The sequence below is a fragment of the Apaloderma vittatum genome, unplaced genomic scaffold, assembly GCF_000703405.1.
Source record: "Apaloderma vittatum isolate BGI_N311 unplaced genomic scaffold, ASM70340v1 scaffold9885, whole genome shotgun sequence".
Lineage (NCBI taxonomy): Eukaryota > Metazoa > Chordata > Aves > Trogoniformes > Trogonidae > Apaloderma > Apaloderma vittatum.
In genome coordinates, this window is record NW_009718760.1 from 30,936 (window position 1) to 48,841 (window position 17,906).

Consider the following 17,906-nt stretch of genomic DNA (forward strand, 5'->3'; position numbering starts at 1 on the left):
ACAAAGTAAATCCAAAGAAGTTAAAAGAGGTTAAGTTAGGAGGGATGAGGGAGAACTGGGAGAGGCAAATGTAGTATTCAATCTCTAAAACTTAAAAAAACCCCAGGATACTAAAACTGGATAGAACTAGTGTTGTTTTTTCTACAGTTGCTCGGAGAAGTTTGTAGTTGGTGCTCAGGTAGGAGTCACTGCAGCAGCAACATATATTGGCTTGTAAATTTGTTTACTATGCTATTTTATATTATGTGTCTTGGGACCTGAGAATTCAGCATTCTCAGGCTATTATCATTTTTCGCAAAGCAGAGAAATAACGTGCTGCAAACTTGGTTGAAATTGCTGCTATAAAAAGTAAACTCTCCAATGCTGCTTGAGAGTTGTCCGAAATGTCTTTGCTTGCATGTCCTTATTTTACAGGATTTTTTTGATAAATTGGATTTAATTTCGGTTTGGTTTTTTTTTTTTTTTTTTTGGCTGCAAGATTATCTGTTCCAGCAGTTTTGAAAAGGTGAAAAAAATCACTGGCAGAACTTTTAGCAGTTACACACAATCTGAACAGCTGTCTAGACTATCCAGACAGTTGCTACTGTCAGCTGTGAACCTCCACATGCAAATAACTTTTTGGCTTACATATTAACCCTTCCTCGTTTAATAGTATGAAGTCCTCAGAGGTAGCTATCTGTTTCTTTGCTTGGTTTACAATTACTTATTCATGATAAGAAAAATGTTTTGAATACCATGCAGAATTGGTTTAATGCATTTGCATTTTACTTAATATGAACCAAAATTTGCCTGTATTTGTTTATTTTTGAATGAACGCTAGCCAGGGCAGTATGCTGTCAGCTTTGGTTTTAGATTCCTAATTTGCAATGGTTGAGGCTGTAGTATTAGTTTTGCTATTTGAAGTAATGTAAGTGAATGATAGTAATTTATATTCATTTATCTGATCTAAGAAATTTTAATAACCTTGCAAAAAGTTGGCAGGACTGCCACATTAAAGAGAGCCTTCAGTTCTAATCTCAGCCTGGTGTGGGATGTACATTAGGAAGGGTATTTCTGTTACAGGGTTTGTTTCTCCTCTTAGTTTGATCTTTCAGAGATCAACTCTGCAGCTAATCCAACCAGTTATGAGTTGGATGAAATTGCAATTGTAACACCACAGAGAAATGGTTAGTGTTTTAACTGTACTTTATTATATAATATTGCTAGTTAACTAAGTTTTTGCTTCTGGGTGAAAAACCTCTACCCTATATTTATTGATTCAGTAAATCTTATGTGAAAAAATAGAAGGCATGAACCTAAGAAAATTCTTTAAATCTGTACTTGACAATTAAAACAAAGTATGTGAGAACAGGATTACTGAAATATTAAGATTAGAATCTAGAAAGTCTCACCAGCAGAAGTAGTGACAAGAACCGTTCTCAGAAACGGAGGAAGGTTACTGTTGGCCCTGTATAATATAAGGGTGTTGCTGAGGAAGTGATGCATTAATTTTTGTATATGTCTTCAGTGTTTACCTCTGCTAAAGAAGCATCTATATAATCTTGATTGAGCTTGTTGACTAACTTTAGCAAGACTCCGTAGCCTAGGCATAGTTAGCATAATAGAGATGACTGTCATTATTGCTGTTTTTAGAAGGAGCAGTGTGTCTGACTGGCTGGCATCTGTCTCTCTCCTTAAGACATAACATTCAGCAGACAGTTCAGTTTTCAACATGTAGGTGAGACTTAACTGTATCATAGTCCCAGTGAGTTAATTCAAGGCTTGCAATTTTGTGAGTTGACTCACTATCTTGACTTTTACAATGGTTTTAGAGAGTCATAGAAACCCTCGCATTTCAGCCTGAATGGAAGTTCTAGTAAGCTTTTTTTGGTGTGTGCTCTTTTGGATTGAGAGCCATGTGACTGTTGTAAGAACACCCTATTTTCCGTGTATTATTAACTGTCTCACTCCCTGAAAGGTACATCGAAAAATCAGAGAAGATACAGATATGGCCCAAGATTCATTACAGTGTCTGGCACAGCTGGCATCTTTGCACGGGCCAGTCTTTCCCGATGAAGGGTCACAAGTTGATTACCTGGCACACTTCATTGAGGGATTACTGAATACTATCAATGGGTATGTATGCCTGCTCTCTAAATTTAGATGGCATCTTTTAATCTTTAGCTTGGAGCGTAGCGTATCTGTGCAGAGAACTGGTACGGCTTGCTTGTTTCTGGGTATAATTTGTGCTTACTTTCGGATTACTGAAATTAAGAAAAGGCAGTTTAAAGTGGCTGGTGATTAAGTAATATGATATAGGTTTGCTGAAAATGTAGCAACAAAATCAGTTCAGTTTTAGTATTTTTCTTATTTTTTATGTGTTAAAAAACCTGTTATTTTTATCTGTAGAATTGAAATAGAAGACTCTGAAGCAGTGGGAATTTCCAGTATTATCAGCAACCTGATAACTGTATTTCCTCGCAATATTTTAACTGCCATTCCAAATGAACTTTTCTCTTCATTTGTTAACTGCCTTGCACACCTCACTTGTTCTTTTGGAAGAAGTGCTGCCTTGGAAGAAGTGGTAAGTATGCACTCTCAAATAGCAGGTAGTCTTTATTTTTTTTTTGTTGCTCTCTACCTGTAGTATTAGCATAAGTGATGTGACAATTCAGCTGCTTTATTAATAACTGTTGTGAATTCGGTGGCTTTGTTCTAGGTATTTCTGAAATCACACCTGAGAGGATTTTGTTTCAAACAAAATAAGGAACATAATTACACACTGTGTGCATCTTTCAGACTTTGTTTTGATTTAAAACACTTCTCTCCTCTTCATTTTGAGAAGAATGGATTCATTAAAAAATATTAGGTCTTTAAATATTGCTGACTTGCTCTTGTAGGACTTCTCTGAAAACATAGATAATGAATAAGCTACAGTTTTGGAAGCTTAAAATGACTGCATGAATGTACAGACAGACTGAAACTTAACTGCTGTGAAGAGTTCTGAGTCAGGAACTTCTGTTTTATGTGAATGTAGCTTTTAAGATCCATTGTTAACCCCATACTTTTAAGCTGTTCAAAGCATCCCTTCATTGCTGGCACAGCTCAAACGCTAATTCTACATACAAATCTAGCACAGGAATTCAGAGTATGTTTTTCTGTTTGTTTACGTCTTTCAAACTTTGGTTGTAACATTAAAGAGCAGTTGGGATAGTCTTGAGTCTTCTCTTTTTAAAAACTGCATTAAAAATAAGAACTTCTAAGGAGACCTAGTTTAAGGAAAAAAAAATTGAAGTGAGAAACTTTGCATTCGGGCTATTTATGTGCAGTTGCTGTTGATTTAAAATGATGCTCTCAAGATACTACCTAATGTTTCCCCATTATCATTAAAAAGTGTGGGCTTTTTTTAATCAGCTTTGCTATATTGATTGGTCTTAATTACCTGAGTTTGCAAGTAATTGATTATAAAGTTGATAGACTTGTTTCTTTACCAGAGATCAGAGGCGTGTTAATTAGCAGTCAGCGCAGAGCATTAAATCACGTCTTTGCTGCGAGATTAAAGTGTATTACATTTGGCCCAGCATTCACTTAAACTTTCAAGTGTGTTCATGTCTTAATCAAAAAACTGGTGATTGAGAATCTAAAATACAGTTACTTTCCAGACCTTATTGGTCAAACATTTCCCTGCTTTTGAGATTTTCTAGTAGAACATTGAACATACATTCTGGATCTCACCAACACATTTAGGAGTGCTCCTGAAGCCTCTATAGAAAAGATTCAGCAAAACCATACGGCACCTATCATTTAAATTAAAGGGACTGAAGGAATGTTGTTTGTTCAGTTAGCCTCATTACTTGAGAGCTAGAATATGCTACCATGTTTAATGAAAACAATGCTGAACATAACGCCACTCAAAACACTTCATCTCTCAGGAAAAGCTTACCACTCTCTGGTACAAAGTTTGTTTTGGAAATGACTGGCTACTTATGCCTAGTAAATTGTGACTGCCTACCCTTATGTAATCCCCACTTTTTGCTGAAAAAAGTCTTTTCAGATTAAACTTAAATGTTCTCTGATTCAGCAACATCAGAAAGAGAGAGTGCAAGGTATTTTTTGTTTGTTTTAAGAGAGAATTTTCTCACTGTCTTTGAATCTTTAAATCATTCTGTGGAAAGAGAAATATTGCACCTTCACCCCTTCCATTCTGTCATAACTCTTACAGATATCTCAACTTCATGCTGTTTCTCTGATTTCTGTGAGGATACAAAATTCTGTGGTGATGGGCCTTCAAAAAAAAAAAACAAACCCAGAAGTTGTACCTTAACAGTGTGTCAGCAATAAGGCATACTACTGAGACTTGTAAGTTGTTGCTGACTTAATCCAGATAGTGTAATGACACGGTGTGCTGTGCCTATAGAAATACTACTCTGCATCTCCCAAAACAATCTCTTGGCTTAGGAATGTCCCAGCCATGGTTAAGGTGTTCCCCACGCATTTTCCTCAGACTGCTTGTAGGGACACCTTCTGTGAGCTCATGTACTGTCTGTAACTAAGAGCTTTTGGTAGATAAATTACTGTGTTCTCTGGGCTCAGTAGAGTCCTCAGATAACATTCCTGGAACTTCTCAGAAATTTCAAGGGCAGCAGAGTGCAGGCAGACTTACTCCTTAAGCTTTGCTGGTGGGAAAAGCAGTTTTCACTGTATTTTTGCCACTGCATATGGCAGCAGAGCATGTCATGTGAACATGGCAGAAACCCTGTCAGGCACAAGGAATCTACTTAGCTGAAGACCTGCAGGGGAAGCTGTCAGTATTGGGAGGTCCTGAAGCATTATATGCCAACCACATCAGAGCAGCTAAGACTGATTTTTCAGCCAAGGGGAGAAACCCACCATCCAGACATCATGTTCAAATACTGTTTTACATTGGCCTCTGCCTATTTGGGGTTGAGGATGTTGGCTGAAGGAGGTTGGAACATCAGCCTGAAGAACTGTACTGGTGGTGGGCGATCAGCTTCAGCAATGCTAGGGGTTAGTTTATGGTGCAAGTTGCACCAATAATCTCTCTTTTAATAAAACTGGGTCTGAGAAGATGCCTGTCTACTACTATGCTTCACCTTGCTCAGCGCTTAGTGCTTATGCAGAAGTAGAAATCAAATAGTCCATCTGAATTGGTGAAGAGTATAAACAGGATGTTGGATGAGAATTCAAATAGAAATAATATCTAAGGCTTCTTTTACTCAAAATGAATCTTAAGGCAGTGTTCCTGTTTCATGATTTTTTTAAAAAAATACCTTGTGGTGGGAGATAACATTCTGAATTCGGTCATCTCTGCTGCGCTTCTAAATCTTTCCAGCTTGTTGCTGCTTGACAAATTTTAGAAGTGTCCTTTTTTCAAAGGATCAGCAGACTGTGAAGGAAGAAATACCAATTTTCTTTTTGTTTCTCATACTAGAGAAGGTGAGTATCTTTACATTGTCTTTACTGATTGTATCTTGCCTCTCCTGAAGATGTGAGTTTTGAAATGGGCTCTGCTATTGCTTCTGTCAGATCCATCAAGGCCATTCAGCTTCCCAGTTTGTAGCATGTCACTTAGTTTACCTGTATGACACTTTTGATAGCCCAGCTGTAGCTAATCTGAAATAAGGATTAGGAATTTTTAGTAAGGTTCCTTTGTGACTAAGTTTGTTCAATGTGGATAAACTCTTTTGGGATTTGTACTTTACGGAGGCAGTTATTAATCCTAGCTTTCTTATGAGAGTATCATGAAGTATTAAAAATTTTTTTTTTCATGGCATTAACTCCTGTATTACCTTCTCAAATGAATTGGATAGATTTGAGTTCTTCTCTTGTTCATAAAAAGCTATGTTTATTGGGTTATACTCTGGATTCTTATAAATTGTTAAAATTATATGTAAATTATATCTGTAAATGTATTGCGAACATGTCAAAATGTTTCAGGATTGAATGACTGTCTATGAATTCATGTGTCCTTTAGCCAAGTCTTAAAAAGACATGTTGTGGTGTCTGTCCTAAATTTGTGGCTTAAGTGTTGAATACAGTTTTGCCTCTCTTCTTGTTATCTTCAGCTTTTGTTTTCACACTTGCATCATATTTTAACTTTTGTAATTATGCCCAAGTTGCAGTTAGAAAATAATGCTGTGAAGCTATCTTGAAATGCTTCCAACATGGTATCAGTTTTCCCTCTTATTCAGTCACCCAGCCAATGTTTTCTTTTCCTTGCCTGTTCATTCTTCTGTGTTTGTAGCTTCACTGAAAGTCAGGAATTCTTCTGTCTGGAGCATGATTAAGGCTTTGATATCTCTTTATTTCATCAAGGAATCATCTGAATAAGCTCTGCTATCTCAAAGTAACTTTTATGAGCAATCCTGTTGGTTAAAACTTGAGAAGACTTCTTAAGAGGAAAGAAATGTCTTGCTTCAGCAGCACATTTATCTATATAGTCACACTGAAGTTATGTGAAGTTGGCTGTATTTACTGAAGTTCAATTTTTGCATCAAATCAAAAAGTTGATAGGTACCTATACTTATGAGAAGTGGCCTCTCTGCTATTTGAGTTCTCTAGTTTGCCTGTAACTCAGGACTTGGGGGCCAGTTAGCTCAGTCGGTTGAGTGTGGTGCTGGTAACACGAGTTCTATCCCCGTTCAGTCCCCATGTGTTGCCTGATCTAGTCGAGAGGTGGTGTTCCTGCCCGTGACAGGGAGGTTGGATTAAATGATCTCTAAGGTCCCTTCCAGCCTAGGCCATTCTATGATTCTATGACTTTCTTTTTCAGATGCATTATTTCCTTTTGTAACTTAAGTACTATGTAGAAACACATATAAGTAACTAAAACCACGAAGCATGAGTTTAAAAGCACTAAGCAATTGGAGATGCAGGTTTATTCTATGGAATTCCGTGCTTTTTTATTTGTTAATAGAATGAGAAATTGTGTTATCATCAAAACTGACTACCTGTAATAAGATTTGTTGAACACATGCCGTCTTACAATGCATCATCATCTTTATCAACTGCAGAAATAGTGGAACAAACAAATGTATATGCACATGTTGTATATTTGGCCATTTAAAAAGAAGCGTCTCATTTGTTGTTACTAATAAGAGCTGAGATGCTTGGCATCTTTGGGGTGAAAGCTCAGTAGCTCTTGCATTTAGGTAATTATGCATTAAAGGCTTAATTTAAGACTTTTGGTTTTGAAGACACTTGGGCAGTTTTGTAAAGCCTAGGAAACATGAACATTGCACTGACCTTTTTTGATGCTTTGCTTCAGTTCATTGTGGTATTTTCCCGGCTATCTATTACATGGGTTTTGTGACTTTTTTTTAATTGTTTCAACATTAGAAGAACATCTGTTAGATAGTAATTAATGTCAGTATGTTCATCTGGTTTAGTTTAGGAATAAGATTTTTGTTTTGTTTCTTTCCTCTTTTTCAGCTTGACAAAGATGACATGGTATATATGGAAGCATATGATAAGTTGCTGGAATCTTGGCTTACTTTGGTACAAGATGACAAACATTTCCATAAAGGTTTCTTTACTCAACATGCTGTTCAGGTCTTTAATTCCTACATTCAGTGCCATCTAGCTGCTCCTGATGGTACAAGAAATATGGTAAGCTCTCGTTCTAGTAGTTCTTGATAATGATATATAGTAATTTGCAGGTGTCTTTTTGTGTGTAATGTATTATGTAGCTCAAGGGAGCTGGTATAGAATTACTATTTGTGATTTTGGAAATGAAAAATGGGCTGAATTTGTTAGTCAGTGGTCATTTTTCCAGTCTGTTTCTCTCATTCTGAAGTGGAAATAAAGGAATATACAGTTGGAAGTCACTTTAAAAAAAAGTAGAAAAAAGTAAACCTGTTACTCAAGTCAACGTGCATATTGCAGTTCTTCCCACAGATGCAGTGACTAAACTTTTGACCATCCTTCTCTGGTCTAGAGTCCTGGTTAAAATCCCCGATGAAATTGAAAGCATTTTATATGGTGCATACCTCCCATACATTATCTTCAAAGTAATGTTTTTCAAATACGATTGTCATGCATAATTATCTGAAAAAAATGTAGAATGACTGTGCTCAGAGTAGAAGAAACTTGTAATATTATGTACTTCTTCTGGATTAAATGTATTCCAAATTGAATTTTTGAGGTGACTGTTCTAGAGAAAACCTAAAAGTACCTTGAGTATGTCTTGAACCATTGAGAAAGAAAGCAGATTAATCTCTTCGTCAGGACTCTGGATCTCACTGAAATAGAATCTCATACAAAAAGTTGGATGTAGATGTTGGAAGAATTCATTATTGCATAGATTCAATTCAATAACTGCATAAAATCTCGAATTTGATGCTGTACAAAGATCCCCAAGATACCTCATTCTGAAAAGCACCATATAAAAGTTTCATTCTGCTATCTCAGTGTTTAACAGATGGTAATAACAGTGCCAAAACACAGAGAAATATTTCACAAGAGAACTTTGAATTCATATCAGGCGGTCTTGACATAACTTGTATACACAGGTTAATTCATGTCATTCTGTGAGATAAGTCATTTATCCCATGGGTAACCTTTTAAAAGCCACAGCTGGCATTTTAGAATGCTTCTTGTTCAATATCAAAGCAGTAACAGGAACTTTCAGTCTCGGCTTTGAGAGCAGAGGCTCACCCTTCAGTAAACAGCTGCAACTTTGAAGTTACACAAAGGAAAGATGGGCTAAAAGCGCTTTGGATAAGGAGTTATGTGTGGATTCAGTTTTCCAGAGCCTTTATAGAAGCAAAAGCAGACTGATAGCTTTCTCTATCACTTGTATTTTACTTTGGTAGTTGTGTAAATTTTATGGTTCTTTAAGAGATTTTTTTTTTAAAAAAAAAACCTTAACATTGATACTTACTTTCTACATATTGTGGTTCATCCCTTTGCAGAGTGAAGCCTGATTATTATTTAAGTAGTTTTATAATGCAGCCAAGACAAGCTTTGAGAAATCAAGTAGTGCAACTTCTGCATCAGCAAAATACAAAACTGAGATGATGATGATGATTGTTATTAGTCCTCTTTTTTCGTGAGATGTTAGCATTTACTTTTTAAAGCTTTTACCTCTTTAACAATGGGTTATTGAAAATCTTTTATGAGAGAGATGATTTTTCACATTATCATGAAAAATACTACTTATGTAATTTATGTAAGATCTCAGACAACTCAGAACATATCTTTGATCACTAAACAGGGGAAAACATGGAAGTTCCTGTATTTAAAATGGTTCTTGGTCTGCTGTATATGTGATTTGAAATGCAAATGTGCTTAAGCAGTCTTCTGACCACGGGGTTTGCAGACCATCTCTGTGAGCCAGTCATTCAGTATCCTATAATGAAATTCTAGTAGTGGACGATCAACAGAGCTGATTTTATATACCCTGTGGTGTAAAGAAGCTGTTTTGCTAATGTCCAGCCTGCACTTATCCTATTAATAGCAAGTATCAATCTTCATAACTTTTATCCTTGACTCTCTTCACAAACAGTGAATTTTTTGGCTTGAGAGTGCTATTGGAAACAGCAGCAAATATGCAACTAACTAAATGTGGCATTCTGCTAGTGAGTTTGTGAAATGCTGATTTTAAAACAATATGAAGCCATATTTACTTCTCCGCGTCTAATTTAGTATGAGTCTGCTGTTCTGTGCTGATCCATGCAAAACACCTTGACAGAAATCACCAAAAATAATGTAGAAAATTGTGGTGACGATAAAATTTAACAAGTAAAACACTAACTGGTTGCTTCTAATTTTGTTAAAATCACCGAAGACCGCCAATGGTGTGGCCTCTCGGGAAGAAGAAGAAATAAGTGAGCTGCAGGAAGATGACAGAGACCAGTTCTGTGACCAGTTGGCCAGCGTAGGCATGCTGGGGAGAATTGCTGCAGAACACTGTATACCTCTTCTTACAAGGTACAAAAAAAAATGGTCATGAATGCAAATCAACGAAGCCAGCATATATGAAAAGCCTGACTTTGCCAAAACAATTTAAAAACAGTGAAGTTATTTTATTCTTATTGGTCCACAGTTTATTAGAAGACCGAGTGACAAGGCTCCATGGTCAGTTGCAGAGACATCAGCAGCAGTTACTTGCCTCACCAGCATCAGGCTCAATTGACAATAAAGTGCTTGATGACCTGTATGAGGATATTCATTGGCTTATTTTAGTCACAGGTTAGTGAACTACTTATTCTGATATTCTTATTGCAGCTGGAACACCTTGGGGAAAAAATAAATCTCTGTATACCAGCTACTCTTAATTGGCTATAAATTTTATCCCTTATGATGCTTTTATCTTACATACAGTACTCGCAAAGTCTTTCTTTCACTTTGATTTGCCATGCATAATATGTACGTTATCTTTAAAAGACTGGTGAAATCTTCACGTGAGGTAAAGTCCTTCAGAAATTGCCACAACTAATATTTTTATAGAATTTTTGAGATGCGTTATCAGTCAACCTATTCAGGAAATCAGTCTGGTCATAGTATCAGTTGTATTGTCTAGGAGCACATGATGTTATAAGGAAATCAACATTAGATCAGGATAAAGGTATTACTCGGTGGTGGCAAGGAATCAAGTAAGTTCCAGAATCGCTTACTACTGATGATCCATGTCCTGGCATTTTCTTATGTTTCTGAAAACTTGAATGTAAAACCTTTTTGGTTTGGATTTTTATGTGGAACTATCTTACATCTGTTGCAAAACATAATAACTAAGATGGCGTCTGTACTTTGTTAGGAGAAATTTATATTTCATGAAATGTTTTGTGGGATCTTTTTGAACATCTGATGTTTTAGTCCTTCTCAGCTGTTGACATGAATGCATTGATAATATTCTTGTATCACTGTGGGATGGAATTTGTATTTGTAGCTCCCAGATGGTTATGAGATCAGACATGGAAAACTATGACTAAAGCTGGAATTAATTATCTGGACAACAGAGTATTGTATAAAAAAACATACTTCAACTGATCTGCAGTTGCTATGGAAGGAAAACTTTATTACAGCATGTGTATTTGGTGTCTGAGAGCCTCTCACAAATTTAAAATGTCAGCGGAAGTTCCAAATGAGATGGACTCAGACAGGAAGCTGTAAAATCAAGGGCTTTTATCACATAACTGAAGAAAAAAGTGACAACAAAATATTGTTTTGTTCAGTAGTTGAATTGACCGTAGTACTTTTCCATGAAGCAAAGGCTATCTCTTTTTATTTGTTGGCGGTTGTTTTGGTTTGGGGTTTGTTTGGTTGCTTATACATTTGTTGATTTCTTTTCCAGTCTTGATTTCTTGGCACTTCTGGTTCTTCTCTACTGAATGGCTTGAAGGATTCTAAAGTTAACTTGTATGTACTTAAACAGTGTTAGTCAGGGTTTGTACAAACATCTGATTCTGGTGTGATGTCTGCAGTTTAACCACAGGATTTTCTAATGAAGAAGACATGAGTTAATCTAGGGTAGAAAGTTGTGATCACTCTTTCTTTTTTAATGTAAGGCTACCTCTTGGCTAATGATACTCAGGGAGAGACTCCGCTAATACCTCCAGAAGTAATGGAGTATTCCATTAAACATTCAGCTGAGGTTGACATCAATACAACACTTCAGATTCTGGGATCTCCAGGAGAAAAGGCCTCTTCCATCCCAGGGTACAACAGAACTGATTCTGTAATTAGGTAAGGATGAATCTCGTGTATGTTAAATGCTTTGCAGGGGAAAAAAAAAGTGAGAACGTGAAGGGGACTTCTGTGAATTTGAAAAGTAAAAAAACAGTATGTCAACACTAAACATTGGAAAAGAAACTTCTTTCAACTAGTATTAAAGTAAGGGCAAATAATTTACAGGTGTGGGTTTATAACAGACATTGAGGCAATGCTGTAAAAGAGATTACGACAGAAAAGAGGACGTGATCATTTTTTTTCGGGTAAAGAAAGGCAGGGTAAATACAGATGGTATTTCAGGTCAAGGGGATCCAAGGGAGAACTGAGAAGGTGGCTTCAAAGCAGATGAAACTGAGTCAAGATGGGAAGGCTGAAATGACTAGATTGACCTAAGAGTCTTAACAGAGACCATGAGCCAAAGTCTTGGAAGTAAACACAAATCATTTTCTATCTCTACTGAAAACCCATCTTTGATCTATTTGTTACAGAAAATCCTTAAAATTACTTAAATTACTAAAAGGCTGATAGATTGGAATCTTTAGGTAATATATAATGTAGTCTATAATTCATTCAGCACATGTGCAGCTTAAGAAAATGCTGTCCAGAGCATCAGCGGACTTATCTGTTCTCAACATGAGTTACTGCCTAAGTGTGGTTGTAGCATTAAAAGTGGTCCTCAGTGAGGGTAGAAGTGTTGTTGCCTACATAGACATGTCGCTATTAGCCTAGAAAAGGAGCAGGAGAGTGCGTTTCTGTTCTCTCTTTGCAAGGAGGCTGATGCCCACAAAGGAATCCTGAATTTGAATCCTTGCACTTCAGAAGATTGCATTCTACTTTTAATGGACGTGGATGATTCTTCACCCAAGATTAGTTGTTGTATACTTACCGTTTTCCTCTTTTGGAAGGGGCTAGGAGAAATGGATCTTCATTGCCAATGATGTGTCTGATGTTAAGAAGTTTGACTACCACTTACTGATACTATTGGCACCTTCAAGAAGTGGTCACCAAGCAGGGCTTCTGGATGCAATGTCTCAATGATGGGAATAAAAACAGATCTTAATATGGAGATTTGAGGCTCTCTGGAAATAGCTCTGAAATGTCTTCAAGAAACAGACCTTTGTCAATTCCCAAATTCCGTCTGCACCAAATTTGATACATTATAAAAGCTAAAATTTAATGTAGTTTCATGGACTGATTGCATTAATGCAATCACCCGGTGATCTACTATTTCATACTTTCATACTATATTCTGTACTTTCTCTGCAGTAATGAGAAAAATACAGAAATGACCAGTTATTTCTCTATTCTTTAGTATGCATCACACAACAGAAGTTGCACAGTTAAGACCCGCTTGGTCACTAAGCTTAATGGTGCAAGGAATGGAGAGAATTTTCAAAAAGCTTTTCAAATGCTCCAAGTAGTAATCCATTTGTCTTCATTCACTTGATGTCAGAATCCTTGTGAGGATTCTTTGTTGCAGTACTTTATGTCAGAGATAATCACCTTGTCTTTTAATGCATATTCTGACTTTTTGGAGGATATTTGCCCATTGGTTCTGTCTCTCCCTGCATTGAAAGAAACAATAAATTCATTAGAGTTGAACTACTTTGTGTTACCCTGTTCTTTCTGTCATATTTTATGAAAAATGAAAGTGTTCAGTAGTTGCATTGCTTCTCCAAAAATCACTCTCTGCATCCTTGCTATATTTTAAATCCACAGGCTGTTATCTGCTATTTTAAGAGTGTCAGAAGTAGAGTCTAGAGCAATAAGGGCAAATCTCACGCACCTCCTGAGCCCCCAGATGGGCAAAGATATTGTATGGTTTCTCAAGCGCTGGGCAAAGACTTACCTCCTAGTAGATGAAAAGCTGTACGATCAGGTAAGGATATAACTTTTATGAATTAATTGGTGAGTATTCGCAATAATATTCTTCTGTAAATGCAGATGTCAGTCTAGCTATTTTCAAGTGCAATGATAAAGTATTTTTAATCTTTTATGGGTTTTGGTTTATTTTGGAATTTGTTTGAAAGTTGATGTTTTCTTTCTTTTTTTGTTAAAGTTGGAAATTAAAGTTGTTTACGGGGCCCTTCTTGCACATTATGGTGCAAATGTGATTTTTGGATTTGTAGCCGTTGCCATAGCAGAATAGCTTAGTGTGTGCTCAGGCTGCATAGTGGGTGAAACTCACCGACTACAACAGTTTTATAAGCTACTTCTCACTATCCATCGGATCTTACCGTTCATCTCTAATACAGTGATTGCCCTTGGTGGATGATTTAATGAGTAACCTGGTCGTGACTGAATTAGATATTTAACACCGCCACAAGGTAGTATACATTAGCTAATGTCATGCTACTTTCTCTCCTCGCCCTGTTCTCGTTGTATATATCACGATTTCAAAATTTCTTTCTAAAGGGCAACTTCTTATTGTGTTTGGGTAGTACTAATCATGACTGGACCTTGATCCTTGCTTGAACTAACTAGTCCAGCTAGCTGATGGAGGCCACTCATTCTGAGGAGGTCCCATTGGCTCTAACTTTTAAGAAGGATGCCTCCCCCTCCTTCCCTTTATTTCCACCGTTGGAAGGAAGTAAGAATATAATGCGTCAGGAGGCCCCCCCTTAACAAAAATACCATAGACTTGTAAATATTTTGAATCATATTATTCAGCTTGTACTTACAGAAGGGCTCAGAATTTGTAAAGGTACTGGTTGGTGAAGAATTGGAGAGCATGCAAGAAGGAGATCCGCCTGAGAAACAATATGAAGAAACAAAGCAGTATATAGGAAATGCACGTTTAGTTTGTGTTGACATGTGAAGGTGATTGGACCTTGTGCTCAGTCATGTATATCTCATGAGTTTTAAAGTTAAGAATGTTAGAGGTGTGCTGACAGGAGGCCCTTGCACAATTATAACAAAATCCTTGGATTTCGCTCTTCAGAAGCGTGTTTTTAAAGATGGGAGAACAGTCAATTTCAAGGAAACATGTATTTATGTGCCAGGACCAGAATGTGACATCTTTCCTAAAAGACATATAGATTGAAGGAACGATCTGCAGAAAGCAGATGCAGAAAAATTGCTCTGAAAATAAGTTTTTACAAGATTTGATCTAGATCAACAGCTAGGTTTACTTTTAGGAATTTTTATTGCTGAATTTTGAGGAATTTAATTGTAAATTCACCAAAGCACTTTAGGGAGGTGATTTTGGGATCTTTTGAACTTCCATTGGCGTTAAAAGCTAGACGTACTCAAATCTGATTTTGTAATGAGGTTGAAACTTGTCTTTGTTTTAGGTGTTGTGCTTAAAATTGAAAGATAAATTTGGCAAAGATCTTCCTATTATGAGTATTCTTTGCCTCTGTCTATGTAACGTTTGTGTTATTTTAAGTAGGGAAGAAGTGACAGCCTGAAAATAATTTGCTGACAATGATTACCATACACTTTGGGGGTTCTGGCTTCTGTAAAACTCACTCATTTTAATGCTTTTCTTATAGATAAGTCTGCCATTTAGTACAGCATTTGGTGCTGATACAGAGGGTTCCCAGTGGATTGTGGGTTACCTTTTAGAAAAAGTGATCAGTAACCTGGCAGTGTGGAGTTCAGAGCAGGACCTTGCAAATGATACTGTACAACTGCTAGTAACATTAGTGGAAAGGAGAGAGCGGTAAGTTGCTATACCTCTGGAAGTCAAAAAATTTCTTTTGCTTCCTTTAAATTTTTTTGGCCAAAGTAATCCAGATATAGGGCGCTTCATATTCATGTCTCTGTAAGTCAAAGTATTATAGTATGTTACGACAACTGAAAAAAAAAAAAATTAAATTGTTTGACGAAGTGAGGAGAGACATATTTGACAAAAAATAACCAAATTTTTATTATCGTTTAGAATTGCACTCTCCTTCCCTTACCTTTGTGCCTCACTCTTAAACAGTGATAAAGGAAAACTCCCGGTCTTCACTCTTACTGCAACGATTTTTTGTGTTGTTTATTTTTGTTGAATGAGTTCTTATGGGTTAAGAGTTCAGATACTGGCTAAGACATGATAAAATGTGTTTTCTTAACATATAAAAAATGTTTTTAAAATCCAAGATTTGGCAGATTCAGACAAATTTCAAAATTTTCTTTGATATTAAAAACTGAAGCATGAAATTCTGGAATGTTTTACTTTTGTGAATTGACATGCAGGTATACTTGCAATTACACATTCACAGTCTGCTGAAAGACTGTTCTGAATTTTCAGGATTTAAACACGTGAGGAATTTTTTTTAAAAAAAAGTTAAACCCCACAGGAACTAGTTTTGGAATAAACTGCTTATTTTATCATGACATAATGAGATAAGCTTTTAATCCATGCAGTATTGCCATTAACTCTGTGTGCATATGTGTGTAAAACTAAAGCACTTCCCTGCTTTTCTCCTGTATGAATTGAGCTATTTTCAGACTATACACTTTAGAAATCTTAGAAGTGAAACATTAATAAGATTAAAGTAAAAAAAGCACTTTTTAGCTTTAGAATAAAGACATTAAAAAAAAAAATCTTCTCACTGCTGCTAGCAACCTGATGTGCTCTGTTCATACAATTTTGTGAAGTCTTTAACTAAGCTGTTTTTCCCTCTTTTAGGGCAAACTTAGTTATTCAGTGTGAAAACTGGTGGAATTTAGCTAAACAATTTGCAAGGCGAAGCCCTCCTCTTCACTATTTGTCCAGTTCTGTGCAGAGAACACTAATGAAAGCTTTAGTTTTAGGAGGTTTTGCGCATATGGACACGGAAACAAAGCAACAATACTGGACAGAGGTAAGCTGTTTTGATTCTTCTGTTACCTCCGTTTTAGCAAGTAGTACAAACATGGTAGTTGGGAGAATTATATGGTGACGCCAAATCATCTCATACAGAATCTTTCAATTTTGAACATCTAATATTTGAATTTTTGTTTATTCTCTCTTCCAGGGTCTGAAGTTGTATGGCATGCATGAGCTGCCAAAAATTGTATCTGAAACAATAATTACCTGGAGGATTTGTGTAGCAGACAGTATAGCAGTACACTTGAAAGAGATTATTAAAATGGTTAAGAGTTTCCCTTGGAACTGTGTCATTTCATCCTTTATTTTAATATGGTGGTATTATGAATTGATTATTCACTTAATGATAATGACAGTAAGTAAAAAGCTAGTGTGGAATGTAATGAAGAGCCTTGACCAGGTTTTTGTGCCTTGGCTCCATTAAAGCTCAGCTAGTTAATACTAGAAAGGCTGGTGCTGGAAGGTAGCTGAAATGTGATCAGCAAGCACCATGTGAATTTCTAAAACATTGTCCCTCTGAGAGAAACTTGCTTTTGTTAGAAAAGCTATGAAATTAGTGATTGAAAGTAAGAGTGGAACTGGAAGAAACTGGGAAAGCTGCACTGGACTGCACTGGAAGTAATTAGGAAAAAATATTTAACTATTTTAATGGAAATTTCTAAACTGGTTCCAAACACAGCTGATTACAAAAATAGATTGTGCTATTGAGAATCATAATATGACAAAGATAATTGTGAACATAAATCTTAATTGATGCTTTTGTTGATGAACTGTAACATTTTTTTTCCCTAATACTGAACTTAGAAGAGAATCAAATACGGTGGGCCGGAAAAAGTCATTGTCATTTGCTTCAACATTGCAAAATAACATATTTATGGAGGTGCTTATTTTGAAACAAGCCTCTAAGTGGTGATGAATAGTGAGAATCACTAATCACTGCCACTTCAGCTTATGTTAACAGGACAGATAATAATGTAATTGAGCCATTGGAAACTGCAGGTGATTGATTCTTGTAGCGCCATGCCAAAAGCAACCCATGAGCTTCCTGAATTACTTAAACCTCACATCTCACATAATAGTACGCTTATCTTAATGCGACTTTTCTAAAAACTTTCAAGGTTCTTCAGCCGCTTCAGCAGAGATTCTTGAATGTGATAAACCAAGAGAACTTTCAGCAGATCTGCCAAGAGGAGGAAGTGAAACAAGAAATCACTGCGACCTTAGAAGCACTCTGTGGCATTGCTGAGGCTACCCAGATTGATAACGTAGCAATTCTCTTCAATTTCCTAATGGACTTCCTTAATAATTGCATTGGACTAATGGAAGTATACAAAAACACACCAGAGACTGTTAATCTCATAATAGAAGTCTTTGTTGAAGTTGCACATAAACAAATTTGCTATCTTGGAGAGGTAAATACAACCAGGAGAGGAAGAGG

The 17,906-nt window shown here is 36.4% G+C and overlaps 1 protein-coding gene across 1 annotated transcript in view; it reads left to right on the forward strand.

The window, feature by feature from the left end:
- The window catches only part of XPO4 (exportin 4), a 54,228-nt gene that overhangs the window by 26,883 nt on the left and 9,439 nt on the right, over window positions 1-17,906 (forward strand). The window contains exons 7-16 of the mRNA XM_009870368.1: window positions 1,958-2,115; window positions 2,389-2,563; window positions 7,432-7,608; window positions 9,788-9,930; window positions 10,046-10,191; window positions 11,508-11,685; window positions 13,390-13,549; window positions 15,165-15,334; window positions 16,289-16,463; window positions 17,587-17,880. Of these exons, the coding sequence (XP_009868670.1) occupies window positions 1,958-2,115; window positions 2,389-2,563; window positions 7,432-7,608; window positions 9,788-9,930; window positions 10,046-10,191; window positions 11,508-11,685; window positions 13,390-13,549; window positions 15,165-15,334; window positions 16,289-16,463; window positions 17,587-17,880 (1,776 nt within the window). The remainder of the gene's footprint in view (window positions 1-1,957; window positions 2,116-2,388; window positions 2,564-7,431; window positions 7,609-9,787; window positions 9,931-10,045; window positions 10,192-11,507; window positions 11,686-13,389; window positions 13,550-15,164; window positions 15,335-16,288; window positions 16,464-17,586; window positions 17,881-17,906) is intronic.